We start from the raw sequence: 21,642 nt of genomic DNA on the forward strand, positions 1-21,642 counted from the left end.
TCCTTGAAGATCAAAAGTGCCCAGGCAGGCGTTAATTAAGTCATTATCTCCAGGCCCCGGGCCCTGTGACTAGTCCAGGCTCCCCAGAAAGGGAGAAGCCGCCAGCAAGCAGGGAAGCCATTCTCTATAGGGTTGTTTATAACTCCCTATTATTTTTATGTTATTTTCAAAATTTACACGCAGAAACGAAGTTTAAAATACCCCAGAATGCCTGATGGGCGTGCCTCAGTGGTTGAGTATCAACGTATGTGTGAACCAGGAGGTCACAGTTCGATTCCAATCGGGGCTCATGCCCGGGTTGTGGGCTGGATCCCCAGTGGGGGGTGTGCAGGAGGCAGCCGATCAATGATTCTCTCTCATCCTTGATGTTTCTCTTTCTCTCTCCCTCTCCCTTCCTTTTCTGAAATCAATAAAAATATATGTTTTTAAAACCCAGAATTGATTGGTAACTATTTTGTGAATGAAGAGCCATGTCACGGGCCCTGGGTGGCTTCACAAGCGAAGGCTGGGCCTGGACAGTGGGCACTGGACACCGGCTGCCCCAGACGGGTGCGCTCCGCGGGCTCCATAGGAAAGTGAAGAGCGTAACATGTCTCGTTGGTAATTTTTATATGAACCGCATGTTAGGATGATACCATTGAGTTAAATAAATTATATGATTGCAATTAATTTCCCGTTTGGCTCTCCTTTGTTTAGTGTGGCTACTAGGAAGTTTAAAATGCCGTGTCGCTCAGATGCTTCCACTGGACCATGCGCGTGTAGATACCAGAGTTCACACCTACACGGCAGAGCCAAGCAGGTGCGTGGGGGGCGGGCAGAGCCTGGGGTCTCATGTGCTCCCAGCCGCAGGGCTGTGCGACCAGGGCCTGTTCAGCTCCTCGGAGCCTCAGCGGCCTCCCCTGGGTCACAGCGGGCTCAGAGGGTTGCTTTCGGAAATGCCCCCTCACTCCTTCTACAAACACGACATGCCAGGCCCTGTGCGAAGACGGCCACGCCACGGGCCGGTGTCTGCAGAAGAGGAGCCGGGTGGTCAGGGAGGCCTCCTGGAGAGGGAGCAACTTTGACATGATGTAGACGATTTAGACGGACCCTTCCAGGCAGAGATAGCAGCCGCAGGAGCAAAGGCCCTGGGGCAGGAACTGGCCTGGCTTGTCCCAGGAACAAGGGAGTGGCTATGGCAGGAGGCAAGGAGCTGGGAGAGGGAGGCAGTGGGGCAGGTCGCTCAGACCTTGAGCACAAAGTGAGGAATTGGGATTTTATTTCCGGGGGGAGGGGAGGAGACAACCTGCGTGGAGGAAGGGCCATGGGGTCAGCACCCCATTCCCAGAGCTGGTGCCGTCCAAGTCAGAGCTGCCAGCCAGCGCCCTCAAGGAGCCACTCGGGTGGCCACAGCCCCAGCTCGAGTCCCACAGCCGAACGCCTGGCAGAAGAAACGGCCACGTCCCCCAAGGGCTCAGAGCACCACAACTTGAAGTCACGAGTCTTGGGAACGACCAGGCCCCTCGCGCTGTCCTGTTGTAGGGAACGGCGTCCGTGCGGGGATGGCTGTCTGTTCAGGCCCAGCGGCCCCGGGCGGCGTGCGGTCCGTCCTCTAAGCTGGGCCTCGGCGGAGCGGGTCTGGGCACAGGGCTGATGGGCGGTGCCTCTTCGCCCGGCGACCGGTGGTCTGTGATGTGTTCATATTACTTGTCTAAGAACCTCAGTCACTTCTATTTTAAAACAGACATTTGGGGAACAGAAGCCACGGGCTCTGGGCTAGAGGGGGGCAGTCCCCTCCCCTCTCCAGGCCTGAAGTTCCCTCTGAGCCAACGGTGCAGCCCTGGCCTGAGAGCTCAGGGTGGGGGCTCCGGGGAGGCCCCTACATCCGGGCCAGGGAAGCCCTGGGCCGGGCCCACCAGGAGGACCCCCACCCGCTGTCACGAAGGGAAGCACAGCTCACCCCACCTCCAATTCTGTGGTTGTGACAAGGACCCAATTCCAAGTGGCCCACGGGAGCAGAAGGTATCGGTCCACACGATCACCAGGCTCTGCAGGAGCAGCTCCAGGTGCGGCTGGATCCAGACTCGGCCAGGCCCCTGGTCATGTAGCCAGTTGGTTAGAGCGTCGTCCCGGTACGCCAGCGTTTCGGGTTTGATGCCCAGCCAGGGCACATACAAGAACCCACCAATGATACATCTGCACCATGGAATCTATGCAGCTGTGTAAAATCTCTTACCCTTTGAGACAGCAATGGAGGGACCTGGAGACTGTTATGCTAAGCAAAATAAGCCAGTTAGAGAAATATCACATGATCTCACGCATAAGTGGAATCTAAAGGACAAAATAAACCGATGACCAACCTAGGTCCAGAGGCATGGGCGTGGGGGACAGAATCACAGACCCCAGTGGAGGTGGGAGGACAGCAAGAGATTAACGAAGAGCGTGTATGCACATGGGCACAGACCCTGGACACAGACAGTAGCATGGGGAGGCCTGGGTGGGGCAGGGGCTGGGGGAGGGGGGCAAGCAGGAGACAATGAGAGACATCTGTGATACTGCCAACGAGAAAATAAAATTAAAAACAAAAAACTTCACACCCAGCCCTGACTGGTTTGGCTCAGTGGATGGAGCGTCGGCCTGCGGACTGAAGGGTCGCGGGTTCGATTCCGGTCAAGGGCATGTACCTTGGTTGCAGGCATATCCCCAGTAGGAGATGTGCAGGAGGCAGCTGATCGATGTTTCTCTCTCATCGATGTTTCTAACTCTCTATCCCTCTCCCTTCCTCTCTGTAAAAAAAAATCAATAAAATATATTTAAAAAAACAAAAAAACAAAACTTCACACCCTAAAAGTAAAGAATCAACCAATCAATGCATAAGTGGAACAACAAATCTCTCTCTCTCTCAAAATCAATAAATTTTTTAAAAGACATAGCCATGTCTTCAGAATCAGCCATCAGCCTCATCTCCCACTTTCCCCACAGGGAAGGGGGCCCCCACCCAACAGCCTCCTGGCCCCGAACCTTCCAGGGCGTTGAGGCTGCGTGTCACAGGCCCTGTCTGGGGGACACGGGGCTCCCCGGCTGGCCTGGCCGGACCCAGTGCCCGGGCCTTGCTGGGTCACCCTCGGGCCTCCAGCTGAGGAGGCCACCATGCCCCCGGCCAGCACTGAGGGGAGGCGTTGGGATTCGGGGCTCCCTCTGTCCTGAGTGACCCTGACAGTGTCCTTCCTCCCTGGGGACACGCCGTCTGACCTTTGACCTTGAGGAGGGGGTTTGGGCCCAGCAGAGGCTGGACTTGCAAACCCTCCCTGCTCGTGACTGCTGGAGAGGCACTTTCTTCATGGCTGTTTTTCTCAACAGGAGAGAGCAAAGTACTGTCAGATAATCTTATCCTTGTCCTGCCGTGACCCCGGCGTCGGGGGTGGGGGTGGGGGGCGCAGCTCGCCTCCCTCTGCGGCAGACAGTGCGAGGTGAGGGGCGTGTGGGCCTCGGCACCCGCTACGCGCCCACAACGAGGGGCCGGCACCTCTTAGGAGGAAGGAGCCCAGGCCCAAGGCCAGCAGGACCGGTCCTGGGTTTGAGGACCACTCCGCCCCTGCTGGCTGTGCAAACGGGCAGGTGGGTCACCGCTCTGAGCCTCAAAGACGAAAGGGGGTCATAAAGGCAGAATTCGCTGCCCGTGGGGCTGCTCCAGGTCGGCCTAGGACGCGCCCAGCCCAGAGCCCAGCACCGCCCACGTGCCCACCAGGTTTCACGGACCCTGTGGACGGGCTGTGTGCTCCCATGCCGAGCCTGGCATGCAGCAGGCGCTCAATGTGCAGAGGGTTCCACTCGCAGCACAGAGCACCTCGCGGCCGGGCACCCCGCCTGGTTGGGGACAGGCCCGGGGGTCGCCCTGGCCCCGGCCACCCGCTGCGTTTGCCCGGCACAGTGCTGAGCTCGGCCCTCGGAGCCCTCGCCTGCGGCCTGAGAAGCCAGAAACGAAAGCACCCGGCACCCAGACTCGGCTTTGTCACGGGTTATGTGGACCTCTGACCGAGGTCCTGGTGGCTGGTCGCACGCAGTGTCTGTCTCTCCTGCTCCCACCGGGCCTGAGGCGCATCCACGCAACGGCTCGTGTCTGCGTGCGGCCGGGCTCATCACCGGGGACACCGTGTGAGCCACACTGACTCCGCCCTCACGGCGCTGACCGCACAGGGGCTTCCCTGCCCGCCTCGCAGGGGCTCTCGGCCTCGGGAACCGGGACTGGCCGGCACAGGCAGCCCGAGCCCCAGGTCCCAGGGTCCTTCTCCCGACAGCTTCTTTCCGCTGACGGCCTCATGGTGACAAAGCGGCTGCCAGACCCAGCTGGCCTCCCTGTCCCCACTGAGCGAGAGGACGACACTCCCCCGGCCAGGACGGCTCAGCAGCCCATTCCCGCGTCCAGCCCCCGCAGTGATGGTCAGAGTCCTAAGCTTGCGATGTGAGGGCTGGCCAGGCCTCAGGTCTCTGGCCGACCTCAGGGCAGCGCTCAACCCCCCGGTCACGCCCTCCTCTGGACGCGTCCTTCACCTGCTCCCAGGATCCCCCTTGCTGACTTTCTGAGTCCCCCGGCTGCGCAGTCTCGTCCCCACGGACCCTTTGCCCTACTGGGCCCAGGGACTCCAACCCTCCCCTCCCCGGGTGCGCTGACCGGCCTCAGGGCTGCCACGCCCCTCGGGGCTGACCATTCCGCAGCAGGACCTCAAGCCCAGACCTCTGTCTTGAGCCCCAGATCCCCAAGTCCCACCGTCCACTCGGCACCTTGACCTGGTGTCCAGTGGCCTCGTCAACCTTCCCACGACCAGGGCAGCCCCAGACCTGCGCTCGGCCCATCCTCCCCACCCTCCTCGGCCGCTCGCCCGCTCGCCCAGCATCGAGAGCCAACTTGAGCCTCCCCCGCCCACCGTGCCTCCCTGTCGACTCGCCCCTCAGTGTCTCCCAACCCCGGCCGGTCCCCCAGGACCCCCACCTGGCCCCGCCCGCCCTTCCCGCGGCCCAGGTCCCCTCGACGTTGAGTCCCCACACGGCTCCGGGATCCACAGCTGATGCCCAAGGCCCCTCCCTCACACTGCGCCTCCCGGGCCGGCCTTCCTGGCAGCCGGTTATCAATAACGCTGCGCCCGCCGGCTCCCTGCAGAGCTGAGTGGGCAGAAGCTGACGCAGCCGCTGGGGCCGGGCGCTTCCATTAGCAGCTCCGGCCTGGCCCCAGCCCAGCTGCCTCCCCTGAGATCCGGGGAGTCAGGGCCGCCCGCTCTCCACGCCCTCCAGGTCCCAACTCTGCTCACCCCTTTTGCAGGCTGGGGGGCCGTGCGTGCGACTGGCTGCAGGGTCCAGAGCCGCCAGGTGGAGGCCGCAGGTGTCCTGGGGTGATTCCATCGCGGCCACGGGACCCGGGGCGAGGGCAGCTCCAACATCAGGCTCGGTCTCTTTCTAGCATGTTCCGTAGGTAAGTCATGTGACGATTCTGGACCTCAGTTTCCGGCGGTGATGACCAGCTACCCCCAGACTGGGAGCATGAAGCCACATGAAGACGGACCCCCCTTCTGTAGGTCAGGAAGCCGAGCGGCTGGGCTGGGCGGCCCGTCCCTGAGGCCACGGGGGCTGATGGGAGCGGGGCGGCTGCCAGGTGGCTGCCCGGGGCTGGAGGCCTCGGGCCCCATGGGTGTCCCTGCCCCAGGCACCTGGCTTCCTCGAGGGCCACTTCCTCGCCGGCCGGTCCACAGAGGCCCTCCCTCGCCGCACAGCCTCCCTCAGGCCCCGGAGCAGTCCCGCTTCCCGGAGGAGGCGGCCAGGAGGGGGGATCACTGGGCACCTGGGGGCCGGCGCCCCCAGACTCAGGGCCTTTGCCAGGGTAAGGCAGCTCACGAGCAGTGCCCGGCGAGGGGCAGGGGCGGCTGGGCCCCGGCTCAGGAGACAGCCAGGGGCCGAAACCCTCCCGGCCTCCGAGAAGCAGCCCCTGAGTCTCGCAGGTGCGGCCGGAGCAGTAGGGCCGGCTGGGCCGTGCTGAGTGAAGGGACAGTCCCTCTCGGTGGGGGAGGCGGGGGGGGGGGGGGTCGCCTGGCTTATCACTTCCCTGAGGTTCCCTCCCAACACCCACCCAGCCAGCTCCCGGCACCCCGACCGCCCGTCACAGCTCTGCCTTTGAGAAGAGAACCACCTACTCGCCTCCCGAGGCCCCGAAGGGCCAGCGAGAGTGGACAGCCCACTGGGCCCTGCCTGTGTCTCAGCTGCGAGGGATCAGGACCCCAGAAGCCCACCGGGCCCTGCCCGTGTCCAACGGGAAGGGAGCCAGGCTCCCAGGCCAAGGAGGAGTCCCAGAAGGCTTCCAGGAGGAGGTGGCATTTGAGCAGAGCCTTGAAGGACAGCAGCCAGCTTGGGGCTCCCCAGGCCAGGAATTCTCCTTCCAGCCGGCCACACCCGTCTTATCTCGCTCTCAGGGAAGCAGCTCCCAGGGGCCTCCCCAGGAAGGCGGCTCCCCTCCCCCTCCGCGGCGCAGAGCTACGTCACCCGCCAGGAATGCACTCAGTCCCCCTCCCCCCTCCGCCCTCTCCCCACCTCACCCCATCCCCCGGCTTCCCCTCTCCTCCCCCTTCTGTCTCCATCCTGGTCCTCCCCCAACCAGCCCATCACTCCGGACCTGCCCCTGGGGATTTCCAGGATCCCGCCACCCATGGGCGGGCAGGAGGGGGCGGCACCCTATGCCAGGGGGTGGGGTTTCCTCAAGAACCTCCCCCAAACCCTCCAGCCAGAGGGGAAACGCAGCTCAGCACCTCCTCTGGGCTTGGGGCCTGGGCAGCCGGAGCCCCACCCCCTGTACCTCAAGGCCTTTCTCTTCGTGGGGTTCCAGCTTCAGGAGGCGGCTGAGCCAGGGCCCCGGGAGGTCCCGTGGCCGCCCTGGAGGAGGGGCATGGCTCTCCCAGGCACCCACTGCTCGCTGGTGTCTGGGGCAGCACCTGCCCACCCTGTGCCCCTCAGGCTCAGGCTGGCCCGGCTCCCACGGCCTCCCTGTCCTTGGCTGTGGCCCCGACAGGGGCTGGACGGGGTGTGGCCCACAGGTGCTGGGAAGAGGACAGAGTCCACAGGAGGCCGCCTCCTCCCCGGGAGCTGCCCTGCCTTTCCCACCAGCTTCCCAAGGCACAGCCTCCCCCCAGGCCACTCACCTGCCGGCTCATCTGCCCCCCAAGTCCGTCCCGGAGCCTCCCTGAGGGGGTCAGAGCCCCCCAAGTGCTGCACTTCCCTGGAAGTCGGCCCGGATGCCCCCATGGCCCCCTGCCCCAGGCTGACACCCCTGCCCGCCCACGGGCTCAGGCACCCAGGCAGGTGAACACCCAGAGGCCAGCATCTCTACGAGGAGCCGGGCACCCGGTCAGCTCGGCAGCCGCCTGGCAGAGCTGGTGCTGGAGCCTTCGGCAGGGCTGGACCCCGGGAGAGCCGGGCTGGTGGGTGTGCAGGGGCCGTTCCCAGGGTCCACCCTCCCTCAGGCAAGGCCTGGGGTCCCCCTGCTGGGTCCCCACATGCACACGGCAGTGCTTTTATTTTGAAATCTATTTTTACTGACTTCAGAGAGGAAGGGAGAGGTCAGGTCTGGGGTCAGAGCTCCAGGCAGAGAGGCAGGTGGTCAGGCGAGACCCAGAGGCCGGCTGGTCTGCCTGCAGGTTCCCAGCGCCCATCTGGGCTGGACTCTGGGGAGGGGTGAGGAGGGGGGAGACAGTGTAGGTGGTGACAGACCCGGGGCCTGCAGGTGGGGGGGGGGGGGCCGGAGGTGAGCAGGAGGAAGCCAGAGGCAGAGGCCGAGACGGAACATGCGGGGGCGGCAGGCACAGGGAGCCGGGACGGCTGGTCTGGGCGAGGTGCCCACAGCTGGAGAGGAAGTGGCCTTGGCAAAGCCCTTCTCCAGCTCAGGGTGCTGGGTCTGCCGACGTCCCCAGGTCCCTGCTCCCGATCGGCCCTCAGACCTCCCATCCCCAGACCAGAGCATCCAAACCCCAGTCGCCAGGGCGTGGCCATGGCCTGGGCAGGGCACCCTGTCCACCTGGCCGCCAGCACTGAAATTTCTCTGTTGCCCTTTCCCCCACCCCCGCGCCCCAGGTGGTCACTCGAAGAGCAGCGGTGTGGGAGCACCTCGGACGACGGACGGATGTGCAGGAGTCACACGGGGACGTCCACGTTCCTGGGCCGCCCACCACGGTGCCACATGGGTGCTCCCAGAGTTCCACGTGTGACCAGGGCTCTCTCCTCCAGAGCACACACGTGTGCTGGGCTCTTTGGAAGCAAGGATGGCCTTACACAATCAAAATAAAGGTGTCTTCGGACTCGGGTGGCGTGGAGGCGTGAGGGGCCTGGGGGCGGGTGGGGGCAGGTGGGGTTCCAGCCTCGGCTCTGGCATCCCCTGCGCCCAGCAGGCGCCTCGCCCAGCCAGGTGCCCGGGCGCCTCCACGCAGCAGCGCCATCGCTCAGATCCAGGCTGCGCCTGCGAGGGTTCGTGGGGTTTAGTCAGTCGTGCCTTCGTGCAACCACCGTTGGTGTCTCACCGTGCACCGGGGGCACATCCGGGGGCCACTGTGCTGGGGACTCCGGGAGGGGCACAGGCCACAGCTGGACGGCAGAAACAGGTCACGGAGCAGGTGACGCTGTGCTGCGTCCCCTGGTCCTAGGGACGGAGACCCACCTGTCGTCGGTCCTGTGGGGCGGGGGAGGGGTGCTCAGGGCCACCCTGCAGCCAGAGCGGCCGGACACACAGGCTCCACACTGGACGTGTTCAGGGGCCTCACGCACCTGACATGTTGGCATCGTCCATGGGCAGCTCCCGACCGGCACTGGCCACCGCTGACCCCGTCACAGCACGCCCAGGCCAGGAGGTGAGGGTTCGCTTTCCCACTGACCGGGGAGACGGGTGAGGCCTGAGGACGGAGGGAGCTGCGGATGCCACAGAGCTCATGGGACGCAGGGCCGGGACACGAGGCGCGGCAGGTGTTACACCTGTGGTCTGTGCCCGTGGCGCTGGCCCGGTCACGGCCGGGGGGTCGGGGACGGCCAGGCCCATCGTCCAGTGAGTCCCAGAAATACACCAGCCGGACGCCTCCCACAGCGGCAGGAAAGGAGTCTGAGTAAGGAGGGGCAGGGAGGCCTCCCAGGGCATGGCCCGGCCTCACCCCTGACCTTCCTCGAGGCGGAGAGCGCCCCCCACCCCCATGGACTTGGAGAGACAGGCCAGGCTGCCTGGTAAGCAGTCCCCATGGGAAGCTGCTGAGGGTCCTGGGAGCTCCAGCTCGAACCAGCCAGATGCCCCTGGACCACGTCTGCCCAGCGAAGGGGTGGCTGGGGCAGAGACGTGAGTCAGCAACTTCCCAATTTGCTCACATCCCGAAGGCGAGAGGTCCAAGAGGGGAGAGAGGTCAGGTGGCTGGTGACATCGGACCGGCTTCCTGGAAGGGGGTGGGGACGAGCTGCGCTCTGCTGAGGCCACGGCCGACTCGGGGCCTGTCTGGCTCTGAATCTCGGGGACCTGCGCCCCGCAGCCTGCAGCAGCCAGGGGGGGGGGGGTCTGGAAGGCAGGGCAGGGACCCCACGTCAGGCCAGGCCACCCCAGGGTCTCGCAGACAAGGAGTCCCCCCTCCCGGTCCCGCTGTGGGGCTGCCCGTCTCCCAGCCTGGCAGCGGGAAGCCAGGAGGGAAATGCCCAACCTCAGATGAGTCACCGCCGCCCTGATTCAGCCACCCCAGGCGGGAGGGAGGCGAGACCGTCCCTGGCAAGGTCCTCCCTGCAGGCCCCGCCGCCCGCCCAGCGGGCACCACCGAGCAGCCGGACCCTGAGCTCCTGTTGCCGGTCCAGCGCACCGTCACCCCCGTTCGCCGGCAGCAGGGCGCAGAGGCACCCCTCAGGGCTGCGCCCGTCCGCCCGCCTCCTCGTGGGCTGCGTGCTGGTCCTGGTGAGCTCCGAGGCCTGGGTACTGCGGACAGGAGTCTGCGTGGGACCCGGGCGACCACCTTCCCCTCACCCTCGTCTAGGCGCCTCCTCCACCAGGCCCTGTGCGGGCAGACGCTCCTCCTTCCGGCAACGCCTGTTTTCCCGATTCCCCTTCATGGACTGCGCTGTGCGGGTCCACGCTAGGAACAGTTCCATCCACGAGCCGTTTAAGTTAACTTTTACATCAGGTGTGAGCCTTTGGGCAAAGTTCCTTTTTTTTGGCCCGTGGAAGCCAGAGCCCGAATTTCCCAAAATTTCCCTCCTTCAACCCCGTTTATTCATGTTCTAAAATTCATTCAAACATGTTGGGGGCTGACTCCATGCCTGGCCCCGGCAGGTCCCGGGCCCTCAGGTGGGAGAGCAGCCCCACACCTGCCTCTGGGCTCCCGGAAGGCGCTGCCCCCGGCCACACCCTGAGCACCCCCAGAAGCTGCCTGGAGAGGGGGGTGTCCACATCAGGCCCCCAGAGCAGCCGAGAGGAACGGGGACACCCAGGGACCGAGGCCAGGACGCCAGGGTGGACAGTGCCCGCCAACGCGGACCCTTCCCGAGCCTGTTCCCTCCAGGGCCCCTGGCACGGCCCTGGGCCCGAGATGGGCAGGAACAATCGCCCGGCTTGTCTCGGGGCACACAGCACGCTTTCACGGCCCACAGACAGGGTCTGTGCCCGCCTGGTGCCAGAGGGAACAGGCCAGTGCCCAGCTGGGGAGGATGCTGCTGCAGCCCAGGTCCCCCCACCCCCCACCCCCAGACAGCACGCAGGGGCTTCCTGCAGCCGCCGGCCCGGCGGGGGACCGAGGAGGGGGCCTGCCAACCCCGCCCAGGACCCCGGGCGCCCAGAGAGGAGGCAGCAGCAGCTCAGGGGGTGGTCGCATTGAGGTGGCCGAGCTCGCGGCTCCTCCCATCTGGGCCTCTGCACGACTTCCCGAGGGACAGGGCCTCCGTCTGGGACGACGGAGCGTTCGGGGATGGACCGTGGGACGGCCGCACAGCGGTGTCCACACACTTAATGCCCACGAACTGGACACTTAAACCCGGGCCAGGTGGTGAGTTTTATGTTCTTCGCAACATGAACAAGAGCAAGAGCTGCTTCTGTGAGTGACTGAGACGCACCGAGCAGAGGAACTTCACAGCACATTTAATGGCACATGCAGCACGGAACACGGGTAAACACGCGGTACACGTCACGGTCACCCACCACACGGCCACACGCCGGCACCCAGGCGGACACAGGCAGGAGCACGTCGGGCTCACGGCACTGTTTCCCCGTTTCCGGGGTCACCAGAAGCTGCCAAGCGGCCTGCAGTGGCCGAGCCCCACTCGCCTGGCTCGGGTTGTTGCTGGATTGAAAATGCATTGATGGGGGGACGTCTGAGACAGTGATTGGGGGTGTGGGGCCCCGGGGCCTGAGCTCAGGTGATGGACTGCGCAGGGCGAGGCCCCCGCCGCCCGGGACGTGGTCCTGACACCTTTATCCAGTCGTCTGGGACCCTCCCCCCTCGGTCTCCCAGGAGTGGCTCTGCACACGGAGCAGACCTGGCTCGGCCCCGGCTCCAAGAACAGCGCTCACCCGCCTGGGCAGGTCCGAAACTCATGCAGGAGGTCTCCTCCCGTCCTGGGCGTCTCGGCCCGGCCGGCACCTGGCGAGTGTCCCACACCCGACAAAGGCTTTCCAAGAAAGGTGAGCGCCCGCCACTCCCGCGCCCGCCCGTGGGGGTCACCTGCAGGCGGCTCCTCCTTCCTGGGGGGCCCTGACCCGGAGCATCTCCCACAGGACCCCCTGGGGGCGGGGCCCTCTCTTTCCTCAGCCTCGACTTCCCGCTCGGAGCCCCGGGGCCTGCGGGTCGCCCGCTGGGACACCTCGCCGGCGTTCGACCTGGTGACCCGGTCACAGAGGTGGCCGGGCCCTCGTCCTCCCGCCACGGGGTGAGCACGCAGGAGGGTGGAGGGGTCCCTAAGATGAGCCCACAGAGCGTGGAGAGATGGGGTGCAGGGGAGGGGCAGCGGCTGCTCCTCAGTCGGGGGCCCCGTTTGCCCTTGTCTTCAAACGCACAGGTGACTATTTCGTTCCGCACGGGAGTCTGGAGGGAGGGCGGCGCCCACGCCGTGGGACCCCAGCCCCCTCGGCCCCCGGACACGGAGGAGCCACCACAGGCGGGAAGCGGGCGCTGGGGGCGGGGCTCAGACGGAGAGGGAGATGAAGCTGTTGTAGCGCTGGATGTTGCGCTTGAGGATCTCGGAGCAGGGCCCCAGCACGCGCTCGAAGCGGGGCCGGTCCAGCTTCACGCACTTGAGGGGCCCGCGGGCCACCACAGTGGCCGCCCGGGGCCGGTTCAGGAGCAGCGCGATCTCCCCTGGGAGCGAGAGGGGGGTCAGGGCCTGGCCTGGGGCCGGCTGCCGATTTGGGAAAAACAACCAAAAACCCAGGACCGTCGCTTACAACTGACGTCAATAAACCAATCACCCTTTGGCATAAGCACATCCCACGCGGTGATGGTGATGCTAGTACTTCTGCCGGCAGGTTTCCGTGGACGTGAATTCACCGTTAGCACCCATGGGGGGTCCCACGCTCCCCGGTCCCCCCCTCAGCCAGGACGGGGGTCAGTCGAGGCCTCACAACGCTGGGCCGCCTCCCTGCACGTCCCCATCCCTGTACCCGCCCAGGCCCCGAGTGTGGGAGCCGCTCCCACTCACCAAAGTAGTCGGAGGGCCCGAGACGCCCCACTTCCACGTACTCCTCGTTCGGGGACCGGCGCTGCAGCACGGAGGCTGTGCCCTGCGGACGCCAAGGGAACGGTGAGGGTCGCTGGGCTGAGGTCCCCCACCAGGGGGTCCCCTGTGACGGGGCTCCCCTCCCACCAGCCCCTTCCCACACCCCCCAACCGCATTCCCTGCTTCCCCCTGACCCGTGGACAGGGGCGTGGGGCTGAGCCGTGGCCCATGATCGCTGATGCGCCTCCCAGCCGGCCGTGTCTTCGTGGGAACCCAGGCGCCTGCGCGTGGCTACCAGCCGACCTTCGCGAAGGCCCAAGGGCTGGGAGCGCGTCACGCCCAGCGAGCAGGAGAGCCCGTCTCGGGGTCGCGTCCCGGGAGGCTGCGGCCCCTCCCGAGCCCCAGCAGGGCAGCATCTGCGGCTCAATGATTAACAGGAGGCGTGGGGACCAGACAGCCGGCGCCGTGACCCCATGACCCCAGTGCCTCTGCCTCAGTGGCAGGATGCCTGGCAGCCTGGGTGGGGGGGTCCTGGGGGGGGGGGACACTGGTGTGGGGGCTCTACCTGGCCCCTCACCCGCAGGGAACTGGGGCGCCCCTGTTGGTAGGACCCCGATGGCCTGTCCTCTGGAAGCAGGCACCAGCTCGTGCGGACGGAGAACGAGTTATGAACAACCCGGCGCACAGTGTTTCAGAGCTGAGCCCCTGCCAGCTGGTCGCCATCGCCTCCCGATTTCCATTCTGAGCCCCCGGTGGTCACAGCTCCCCTCCTCCCGCCTCCCGGGGCTGCGTCCCCTTCACAGCCGAGGACCCGCAGCGCCAGGCACGTCTGGCACGCCCGCCACCCATGCAGCACGGGGAGCGTGACCTGGCTCCCGTGGGCTCCGCTCCCGCTCACCGGACCCAGCCTCCTCCACGGCGCCGGGTTAATGTGTAACGCCCACCGTCTGGGAGCGAGCGGGTCAGGGGACCCCGTGGTGTCGCCGTGCCTGGCACGGCTCCCCAGGCCCTTGAGCAGGACGGGCACATGGATGACCGTCTGGACCGAGCTGAATGCCACCACCGAGACGAGGAGCCCAGAGAGGAGCCCCGGACCCTCCACAGGCCCCCCATCGTCCTGGGTCTGGGTCGGCACAGGCCCTGGCACGGCTCCAGGCTCAGAGCCACGCGGGGGCAATGGCTAAGGTGATACCCGGGTCCGGCCACCGTGGGGCCCCACGTCTGGAGCCACAGGGCCCAGGACATGAGCCGCTGTGCCAGGCGTGATGCGCCGGACGCCCACACAGCCCACACCTCCTTACTCATGACACGCGTGATACACGCCTTTCCGCCCACCGCAGAGCAGCCCCGTCCCACACGGGACCCCTCGCCTCTGAGGACCAGGGGAGCTCAGGGCTCCTTGGCCAGACTCGGGCCGAAGGCACCGCAGAACCCCAGACGACAGACGTCACCACCAGGTTGTGGGGTGTCAGTGGCCGAGCCCCCGGTGTAGGGCCACGGGGGACACAGCGAGCCCCGAGGACCCACTGGACACTTCACACTTTCAGCCGCCTCGGCCAGGGGCTCTGTCACACACAGAGAAGGCGTCTCGCTGACCGACAGGCCCCCAACAGGATGTCCCCTTCCTGGGACCGCTCTGCCCCTGCACGTCCGCACGAGACGACGCCCCCGACAGCCAGGAGGGAGAGAAGCAGCCGGTGGGCCAGGCGGGGGCTCCCACCAGCACAGCCACGTTCCTATGACACCGGGACACGCGTGACCACAGGGGCCCACGAAGCCACGCAGCCTGGACACAGCGCCGTCCAGGCCGGCTCCCCGGCGCGGCCCAGCAGCACAGACGCCTCAGGGACAGGGGGCTGGGATTCCGGCCGAGACTCCAGACCACATCCCCGTGTTCCAGTCGCTGGCTCCAACCCGGCTCTAAAAGCAAGCAGGTCCCAGACCCGGGGCCGAGCCCGAGGACGGGCAGGAGCAGCTCCTGCCTGCGCTGGGGCGGAGGGCACACGCCACTTTCCTTTCAACTTTTGATTTTTCAACGTTTTTCGACAAAATCAAAAACAAAATTGAGCCCTAGCCAGTTTGGCTCAGTGGATAGAGCTCGGCCTGCAGACCAGAGGGTCCCGGGTTCGATTCCGGTCAAGGGCACGTACCTGGGTTGCAGGCTCCTCCCCGGCCCGGGCCCGGGTCGGGGTGCGTGCAGGAGGCAGCCCATTGATGATTCTCTCACATGGTCGTTCCTCTCTGTCTCCCTCTCCCTTCCTCTCCCTAAAGATCAATGGGAAATATCCGTGCTCCGTGCTCTGAGGGAGGCAGGGCCCCTCGGGTGACGGCTGACAGCACCAGCCTTGGGAACTAGAACGCCACGTGATGTGCCTGACGCTGGACGGGGAGGGTCGTTTGCTGGCGTCTTTCTGTATTTAAGCAGCCACAGACCCCCAGTACCGCGCACACACACACGCATACAGGCAGGCACACGCACAGCGTGCACTCATGCACACGCGTACAGACCCACAAACTGGTGTGTTGGAATACGCACAGACACGTGCACCCAGACATGCACACACATGCAACATGTGTGTGTGCGCACAGATCACACAGCCTGTGCCCGTGAACAGCTCTGGGTTTCCTTGGAACAGACGGGCCTGTGCAGACACTTTTAAAGGAGCAATCACTGAGGCAAAAGCTGCTTCTCCCGTGGGGTCGCGTCCCTCCAGCCCATTCCGGTCCCAGGGCAGGCGTATCCCTGAGGGCTCCCCGCCTCCCGTGGCTCCGAGCGAGCGGCCGCGGAGCTGCCCACTGCGGCTCTCGGGCTACGTGACCCCTGCAGGCCCCGCCCACCTCTGCTGTGCGCGTCCATCACACACTCGGGGCTGCAAACGGTCGTCAAAACAACTGCGAAAACACCCTTGGCTGGCGACGCGCCCGAGGCCGGCTCTGTGCCAGCCTTCAATGGATCGTCCACGAGGTCGGGGCCTTGGCACGGGCACAAGCCGGCGGCTTCCGTGGGAAACAGCACAAGTGGCACAGGGGCCGGAGGCGGGAACAGGTGGCCCCAGGCTGAGAGCCTGCAGGGCCGGCCTGGCGAGCGCTCCGCTGCACACCACACTCGGGTGCCCCGTGCTCTGAGGGAGGCAGGGCCCTCGGGGACCAGACAGGGACCCCTGGGAGGAGAGCTAACTCGTCTCTGGGTGACATGGGGGTGTGGTCTGCCATAGTGACCAGTCCCTCAGCCCAAAGGGGGGGGTGATGGAGGGGCAGCCACTCCGGCTGCCACGCCCTGGGGCTGGGACAAGGCTGCCCTGCAGAGCTGCTCGGCGTTTTGGGGTGTCCCCATCTCTCATCGGGTAGTCCCACGCTCAAGAGCTCCCTGCCTGCCCCACCACAGCAGCTGAGGGACAGGCGAGAGGCACCGACAGGTGGCAAATTATTGATTTTTATTCCTGAATCTCGGTTTAAAACGGTCAGTCACTCCCCGCCAGCTAGCTCAGTGGTTCAATGTCGCCCTAGGAACCAGGAGGTCACAGTTCGATCCTAGTCAGGGCACAGGCCTGGGTTGTGGGCTCGATACCAGTGTGGGGCCTGCAAGAGGCAGCCGATCCATGATTCTCTCTCATCACTGATGTTTCTCTCTCCCTCTGCTTTCCTCTCTGAAATCAATAAAAATATATTTTTAAAAATAACAATAAAAAGAAAACTGTCGGTCACTGTGGGCTTTTCTGGGCTCGGCAGGACCAGGCGGGTGAGAGTGTCCGGCCGGGAGTCGCCCACGGCCTGGGCTCTAAGGTTCCAGAGGCAGATGTGAGGGTGTCAGGAGTGAAGGTTCGGGGCTGGACTCCTCGAGGCGTGAACGTGCGGGGCTGGGAGGGTAACGGTCACCACTTGGAGGCTCCTGGGGTCAATGGGCTACACAGAGGTGAGTGACACGCTGAAGGCACAGAAAGCGCTCGTGGGTGGTCACCAACACTGTCAGCCATAACACGGGGGCTGTTTGGATAAACACAATGTGGTCCCTCCCTTCAGTGGAGTCACTCAGCCTTGAAAAGGAGGGACACGCTGGCCCTGCTACCAGGTGGACGGGCCTCCAAGACACTGCTCAGGGGGTCAGCAGATGCAGGAGGACACACACTGGCCAACTCGACTTGTGTGGGGCCTGGAGGAGCCAGACTCGTGAACAGGAGGACGCAGCCTGTGAGCTGCAGGGGCTGACCAGCCGGGGACGGCAGCGGGCTCCTCGCCAGCCAGGCTGCCTGCAAAAGCGATTCTCAGCGCGGCCCAGGCGGGATGTTTTTATTTTTCTGCTGAAAGAGGCTGGACCGAGCGGGCCACCCTCAGCACTGACCCGTGGCCAGTGTGGGCACCGCTCTACGTTCCCCTGGAGGAGACGGCCTGGCATCAGCCACGAAAACGCAACGCTGACTACTGGACGGAGCCCAAGACAGGCCTGACCCAGTGCAGATACCGACCCGTGGCCGTGGGGAGCAGACGTCCACACGTGTCCCAGGCACAGGGGGTGGTGGCCCAGCAGGCCTCCCCGGCCTGTGTCTGCGCCCCCCGCCTCCCACACCTGGGTGCCTGTCCCCTCCTCCTCCAACTGGAAAACTTATATTCACCCTTCAATACCCAGCCCACCTCCCCCCCACACCAGCCCCACTGGGTGGGATGGTCCTGCTCCCTCAGGGCCGAGTCCCTGGCCCTCCTGCTTCGGCCTGGCCTCTTCTCCAGCGGGACGCCCGGCGAATCTCCGGAAAGTGGGTCAGAGGGTTTCCTTCCTCTGCAAACACACAGCCGGCGGCCGCCACGGCCCCCGCCCAGCAGCACCCGTGCCTCAGGCTGGCGCACAGTGGGGGCGCAGCAGGTGCAGGCGGAGGGCCCATGCGTGGGGCGGGTGGGCTCCGGCCTCCATGTCCCGAGATGGCGGTGAAGTCTGCGCACGCCCCCTGCAGCTGTGCCGTGTGGCAGCTCCTGGGCCGCCGTGGCTCCGAAATGGGCGGCTCTGCAGGCGTGGACGATCACAACACAGTGTGCCGAGGAGATAAACCCGCCCAGCGTTTCCATGGCAACGCCGCCAGGCGCAGCTGGTGCCCGAGCAGCGGAATTTCCCTCCCAGATTTTATGGGGACCGGCTGGTGGGGTCCAGCTGTCCCCGGGCCGCACGGAGGTTCCCGTGGGCACAGACACGGGCCGCGCACAGGACGCAGCAGAGAGAACCCGAGGCTCAGGCCTGCACCCCCCGCCCCAGCGGCCTGGCTGTTCCGGAAGAGTCGGGGGGCAGGAGTGGGAGTCAGGATTCTCCGGAGAAACAGAACCAACGGGGTGAGTGCAGGGAGACCTCTATGCCCAGGAACGGCTGCTGGGACCCCTCCTCCGGCCTCTGCCGGCAGGACCCCCTCCTCCGGCCTCAGTCCTTTAGCCGTTGAGGAACCCCTTCAACTGATGGGGCGAGGCCCACCCACGCGGGGCGGGGGGGGGGGGGGCGGGGGGCACCAGCTTTGCTCAGAGTAAGTGATGTCTGTGTTAATCAGACCTGAGAACAGCTTCACGGGAACATCCAGGCGGGTGTGTGACCTGACACCTGGGCACTGCGGGCTGGCCCCATGGACCCATCAAAGCGACCCTCACAGGTGACCGTGGGCCGGCTGGAGTCATGAGCAGCAGAAGCCGGGGTGAGTGATGGTTAACACGTACAGACGCACCATTAGCATATTTTTACTTTCTGTCAGTCCTCACCACAGGATATTTTCCCATTGATTTTTTTTTAAGAGAGTGGAAGGAAAGAGAAAGACAGAGAGAGAGCAAAGCATCGATGTGAGAAAGACACACCAATTGGTTTCCTCCCACACGGGCCCCAACCAGGGCTGGGGATCAAGCCTTGACCGGAATCGAACCCGGGACCCTTCAGTCCGCAGGCCGACGCTCTGTCCACTGAGCCACACCGGCCAGGGCAACAGGAGCCTGTTAAAGAAAACAGCTCTGACCAGAGTGGCCCCGCCCCCGAACACTTTCTGCAAAGCCTTTGTTTTCTCATAAAACGACGCTTCAAAAAATTGAGTAGGAACCCACGATGGCTTCTCTCCACGAACCTTCAGTGAAAGGCGGAGGCTGATGCGGTCGGAGGAGGAACCAGAGTCTCTGCAAGGTCTGCTGACAGAATAAAGGCGTCGCCACGTCGTCCCCGGGCGTGTGGCACTCTCCCTCCTGCAGTATCACCAGCCGGCAACACGGAGGTGCCAGGTGCCTCCCGAACCACAGGCGGCAGCCCCACGGGGTGGGCAGCCTCGAGAGCCACTCGCCAACCCGTCCACGGAAGCTCCGGCAGAGAACGGGGCTGCGGCCGGGCCGACCCCAGCGTCTGGGAGTGGACACAGGACCGTGTGGCCACAGGGGAAGTTACAGCCGAGGCTGCAGAGTCTATTACGCTGGGTTTCAGTTCTGAGAGTGTCTGATCCCCAAGAGCCCGGGTCCCGCTGTGACACCAGATTTGGTTGATCACAGAGGAAAAAGGGGAAAAAATCCAAGTTGCCACGGAGACCACTTCAAACACATTTCACGAGGCTGTGAACACGACACCTTCCGAGAGGGCTGGGTTAGAGTCCACAGGCCTGTGCGATACACTGTGGACGGGAACGGGCCCCCGACACAGGCTCTCTGTCCCCTCTGGCTGACTCGCCTGCAGAGCCAGAGCCTGTGCCCAGGCCAGGGCGTCACCACCGCTGGGTCACCCTCAGGGGTCGCCCTCGGGGCCGTTCCTGGCGATGGTTCTGTGCCGGCAGCACAGGAGCTGGAGAGGCGGCTGGTCAGTGCCCCGCATGGCGGGGGCCGGTGGGTCTCTGAGCATCAGCCGCCCATGACCACGCAGCCTCGGCACCAGGAGTATCTCAACGTCGACATGAAAACGACTCTGACGGCCTTTAATGGACGAGCAGCAGCAACGCCCGGCCCAGAGCCAGCAGCAGCCAGATCTCCACCGTCAGCCGGAGGAGGGGGAGGAGGAGGGCCGTGGGAAGCACAGGAGGCAGCAGCAGTGTGGACGCCGCGCTAGGACGAGAAGCCCGAGAGGCACACACACAAGCACACGGGCACACGCACAGCCACACATGCACACGGGCACACGCACAGCCACACACCACAGCCACACATGCACACGGGCACACGCACAGCCACACGCGCACAGCCACACACGTAGTCACATGTGCACACGGTCACACGGTCACACACGCGCAGGAACTGCCCAGCAAAGAGTGCAGGAGCAAAGCCTCCGAGACGTGGGAGTGAGATGCAGCTGACCGTGGACCTGGCCCTTGCTGGCCGTGTGTGTCCTTGGGCAAAAGACCAGCCCTCCTGCCCAGCCTCCCTCACGCGCAGCCAGATCCCCGGACGGGGGTGAGACCAGACAACGCTCGGCACAACTGAGCTCAGGCCCCGTTATCTTGGTCGACCACACTCCTAGGGTGGGGACGCCCTCCTCGCCCTGAGCATCGGTGAGGACCTCTCGCGGTCCACGCCTCTCACACACATCTCTGCGATGCTTCCTCCGTGGCCTTGGACCAGCTGGGAGGAGGCGGGGCCACAGAGAATAATGGACAATTGTCTGCGCTGGCCAGTGGCTGTCCCTCCACTTCCAGACCAGCGACTCTGAGGCTGTAGAGCCTACGGCCAGGCCACCGGGCCGGGTGGAGACTGGGGAACAACAGCGTCCGCACCAGGGCCGCCACCCCTCAGCCCCCCTCCCGGCTGCGGCCAGGCCGTCCAAGAGGCCAGGCACCAAGAGCAGAGATGTAGGTTTTTATGTGAAATACCCTGATTTTTAAATATCGGCAACTTACTCATTCGAATGATGAAAAACCCCGTGTGCGGGCGAAGACAGCGCGCCCCTGGGCCAGGCGGGCCGTGAGCACAGGGCACACGCAGGGCCCGCCTCTCGGCTGCCACCGCCCTCTGCCCACCTCGCAGTGTTTTGGGGCCACCATGTCGGGAAGCGAGGGGGTCCTGGGCTGGCCCCGCCGGCCAGCGGGTCCCACCTGGATCTCTGCGGCCACAGGTGCTGACGGGGCTGCTCCCCGAGACTCACTGGCTGGACGTTCATGTCCATGGTGGGGGCGCGTGACCGGCGGCTGGAGATGAGCCCCGTCCTGTGGGCTCCATGGACAGGGATGGCCTGGGAGGGTGACCAGCCGCACCTCCCAGCCATCGCCGCCCCGTCCCACCGCCCGTGGGAGAACCCAAGCCCAGATTCAGGGGATCAGGCGCCACTTTCCCGCGAGAATCCCATGGGAATGCCACGAGCCCTGCCCCGCCCTCAGCCAGGCCAGTGTGGGCAGGCGTCGACGAGCAAAGGCCGAAGGAGCCCCCGCCCCAGTAAACCTCCCTCTCTTCATGGGAAATGCTGGACCGACACCCGGAGGGGCGTCTGGCCAAGGTCACTCTCATGGCCGCCGCCGCCGGGGCGGGAGGTCAGAGACGGCGACGGGCGCCCTCCCTGCAGGGCGGACACCACAGTCTGCAGGGCAACGCGGGGCCTGTGTCCGAGGGTCCCCGGCCGGTCTGCAGGGTGAGGACGGTGCCCGCCCCGCCCTCTGCCCCTCGCAGCCTGGGTGCACTGGGAGGGGACAAGCAGCGCCCTCTGCAGGGCCTTCCCAAACCCGACAGGTGCCTCCTTCCAGGCCTCAGGGCGCCCAGCAACACACGCACACACACACACGCGCGCACACACACACACACACACGCACACGCACGCACATGCACACGCAGTGCCCGGCCGGCGTGGCTCAGGGGCTGAGCGTCAACCTATGAACCAGGAGGTCACAGTTCGGTTCCTGGTCAGGGCACAGGCCTGGGTTTTGGGCTCGATCCCCAGTGTGGGGTGTGCAGGAGGCAGCCGGTCCGTGACTCTCTCATCATTTTTGTGTTTTTGTTAGTCCTCACCGAGGATATTTTTCCACTGATCTTTTTTTTTTTTAGAGAGAG

At 65.1% G+C, this 21,642-nt stretch overlaps 1 protein-coding gene and 2 long non-coding RNA genes across 4 annotated transcripts in view; 1 reads left to right on the top strand and 2 right to left on the bottom strand.

Moving 5' to 3' along the window:
• Positions 1–599: 599 nt before the first annotated feature.
• On the bottom strand, positions 600–7,238 carry LOC139010131 (uncharacterized). Its single transcript, XR_011471472.1, has 3 exons — positions 6,818–7,238; positions 5,286–5,430; positions 600–2,075 (listed from the first exon to the last, which is right to left on the bottom strand). It is a non-coding gene; the product is annotated as an uncharacterized lncRNA (long non-coding RNA).
• On the top strand, positions 5,153–8,312 carry LOC139010132 (uncharacterized). Its single transcript, XR_011471473.1, has 2 exons — positions 5,153–7,439; positions 8,089–8,312. It is a non-coding gene; the product is annotated as an uncharacterized lncRNA (long non-coding RNA).
• A 2,776-nt stretch (positions 8,313–11,088) lies between these two features.
• PRKAR1B (protein kinase cAMP-dependent type I regulatory subunit beta) overlaps positions 11,089–21,642 on the bottom strand; it is a 63,697-nt gene continuing 53,143 nt past the window's right edge. For both annotated transcript variants that reach the window (XM_070414220.1, XM_070414219.1), the window contains exons 10-11: positions 12,661–12,742; positions 11,089–12,320 (exon numbers count right to left, since the gene is read on the bottom strand). In XM_070414220.1, coding sequence (XP_070270321.1) covers positions 12,148–12,320; positions 12,661–12,742 — 255 coding nt within the window. In that variant the 3' untranslated portion in view covers positions 11,089–12,147. The remainder of the gene's footprint in view (positions 12,321–12,660; positions 12,743–21,642) is intronic.

This window comes from Myotis yumanensis, unplaced genomic scaffold (assembly GCF_028538775.1).
Source record: "Myotis yumanensis isolate MYYU_CA2020_CCGP unplaced genomic scaffold, mMyoYum1.0.hap1 SCAF_5, whole genome shotgun sequence".
In the NCBI taxonomy this organism is placed as follows: Eukaryota; Metazoa; Chordata; class Mammalia; order Chiroptera; family Vespertilionidae; genus Myotis; species Myotis yumanensis.